The 2,877-nt window shown below is 39.6% G+C and overlaps 1 protein-coding gene across 1 annotated transcript; it reads left to right on the forward strand.

Annotated features, from left to right (window-relative positions):
• The first annotated feature begins 1,603 nt into the window (after nucleotides 1–1,603).
• Nucleotides 1,604–2,587, forward strand: LOC103112306 (olfactory receptor 4F3/4F16/4F29-like). Its single transcript, XM_007521708.3, has one exon. It carries the CDS (start codon nucleotides 1,616–1,618, stop codon nucleotides 2,585–2,587), a length of 972 nt encoding a protein of 323 aa, XP_007521770.3. The 5' UTR covers nucleotides 1,604–1,615.
• The last annotated feature ends 290 nt before the right edge of the window (nucleotides 2,588–2,877 follow it).

The raw sequence follows: 2,877 nt of genomic DNA on the forward strand, positions 1-2,877 counted from the left end.
GGTCTCCTAAGTCCCCACAGGGTATTGCTAATTTCTATCAGTTGAATCCCTAGCAATGGTTGCTAAGGAGGTTCTACCTTTCCAGCCCCTCCCATTTTTCTCCGCCCCTCTCCTAACTATATGGATGGTGAAGCCAATTCCGGGGCAGGATTGGTTCTTCTGGTCCTGGGGGAGGAGAAAGGGGTGTGTGCAGGGGGAGGCAGACAGCCACCATTGCTGCTTTTGGCTCCACGTGGTTTTAACCAGGTGCCTAAACGCCTGACTCTGGGGCCCACATGAATAAAGATTTGTATTGCTACCTCCACGAACTTGGTTCCTGGGTTACCTCTCCCTCTTGAGATGCTAGCCCGACAATTTGGTATTTGTCCTTCTCTTTTTGGCTTATCTGTCAATATGATGTCCTCAAGTTCCATCCAAGAGAATATAAAGGAGACAACTTCATAATTTTTAACAGTTGAGTAGTAGTTCAATATATATATATGACTTTTTAATTTTTTTAGATGTTAGACATCTGGGTTGCTTTCAAGTTCTGGATATTACAAACTGTGCTGCTATGAACATGAGTATACATAGATCTGTTTTTGTTTCCTTTGGGTACATCCCAGGAGAGTAATTGCTAGGTTGTAGGGTAGGTCTGTTTCTAGTGTCCAAATCTCCAGATTGCTTTCTACAATGGTTGAACCACTTTGCATTCCTACAAGCAGTGTAGATGTGTCCCCTTTTATCCACATCCTCTCCATCATTTCTGTAATTTCTGTCCTTTCTGATATATAGCATTCTCACAGGTGTAAAGTGGTATCTCACTGTTGTCTTTATTTGCATTTCTCTGATGATCAGCAAATTTGAGCACCTTCTCTTATATCTGTTGGCACTCTGGATCTCTTCAATGAAATTTCTGTCCATGTCCTTGCCCTATTTTCTCATGGCAAGTCTAATTTTTATCCACTGTGCCACCTCCCAGACCAGGAAGTATAAATTTCTTTCTTTTGTTTTTTAGATTTTTTATATTAATTAATTTATTTTTCCTTTTGTTGCCCTTGATTTATTGTTGTAGTTATTATTGTTGTTATTGATGTCGTCATTGTTGGATAGGACAGAGAGAAATGGAGAGAGGAGGGGAAGACAGAGAGGGGGAGAAAAAGATAGGTACCTGTGGACCTGCTTCACTGCCTGTGAAATGACCCCCCTGCAGGTGGGGAGCTGGGGGCTTGAACCAGGATCCTTATGCCAGTCCTTGCGCTATGCACAACGTGCACTTAACCCGCTGTGATACTGCCCGGCTCCCATAAATTTCTTTATTTCATGAGGCATCTCCCTTAAGTTCCTAGAAGCCTTTGTCTACATTTTTCCTTCTTACTTGTACACTAAAGCTCAAACTAAAGTTGAGGTACATAATTCAATGCTACCAAGAATATATTCATGGAAAAAGATTCTGATGTTGGATCTTTATGAGTATTGTATTATGTAAACTCTCATATCTGTAAAATTGCAAGGCAGTTCTTCATTCTGGCATTCATATAACCTATAGTGAAGACTTCTTTTCAATTTAAAAATTATGTTGTTCTCCCTTTTATGCTTTCCAGGTAACTTCAAGTCAACCTTGTCCAGGAACTTGATGGATGGAGGGAATTACTCAGTGGTGTCTGAATTTTTATTGCTGGGGCTCACTAGTTCTTGGAAGTTCCAGATTCTTCTTTTTCTGTTTTTCACAATATTTTATATAGCAAGCATGCTAGGAAACCTTCTCATTGTGCTTACAATTATCTCAGAGCATCACTTACATTCCCCTATGTACTTTCTGCTAGCAAATCTCTCCTTTATTGACACAGGTGTTTCGAGCATTGCAACCCCAAAGATGATTTATGACCTTTTCAGAAAACATAAAACCATCTCATTCAAAGGGTGCATTACCCAGATGTTCTTTATCCACACTGTTGGGGGTACAGAGATGGTGCTGCTCATAGTTATGGCCTATGACCGATACGTTGCTATCTGTAAGCCCCTCCACTATCTGACCATTATGAGCCTAAGAATGTGCACTTTTCTTCTGACTGTTGCTTGGACCATTGGACTTATCCACTCAGTGGCCCAGCTGGCCTTTGTTGTAAACTTACCCTTTTGTGGTCCCAATAAAATGGATAGCTTTTATTGTGATTTTCCTCGGTTTATCAAACTTGCATGTACAGACACATATAGACTAGAGTTTCTAGTCACTGCTAACAGTGGTTTCATCTCCATGGGCACCTTCTTCATCTTGATTGCATCTTATATCTTCATTCTAGTCACAGTTAGAAAGCACTCTTCAGGCAGTTCATCCAAGGCCCTTTCTACTCTCTCAGCTCATATCACTGTGGTGATCTTTTTCTTTGGTCCTTGCATAATTGTCTATGTGTGGCCTTTTCCTACCTTACCAATAGACAAATTTTTAGCCATCTTTGATGCCATTATCACTCCTCTTATGAATCCAATTATCTATACATTTAGAAATAAGGAAATGAAGGTGGCAATGAAGAGACTGTTTGGTAAGGTTTTGAGTGTTAGGAAGAGTTCTTTCATGCATAATCTGAGAAATTCAGATTCATGCTGACATTCTTAGAAATTTACATCTTTAGTTAAACTTCTCAACTTCTCACAGACATTTTCAGTTTCATTAATGATCTCTTTATCCATTGTGAAGGGCCTCTTCAAGGATTTTGTTCTGATCTGGTCTTATTTTCTTAGACCTACTGTTCTAAGGATCCTGAAAATATCAAAGTAGAGTGGGTACAACCTTGAAATGTTGTGTCTTATCTGTCACTGAATAATTTGCTGAAGAATGATATTTCATATACTGGGCACATTTTCCATAAAATCTAAAAGCAGAGCACTCTTTTTTTT

This window comes from Erinaceus europaeus, chromosome 16 (assembly GCF_950295315.1).
Source record: "Erinaceus europaeus chromosome 16, mEriEur2.1, whole genome shotgun sequence".
Taxonomy (NCBI): domain Eukaryota; kingdom Metazoa; phylum Chordata; class Mammalia; order Eulipotyphla; family Erinaceidae; genus Erinaceus; species Erinaceus europaeus.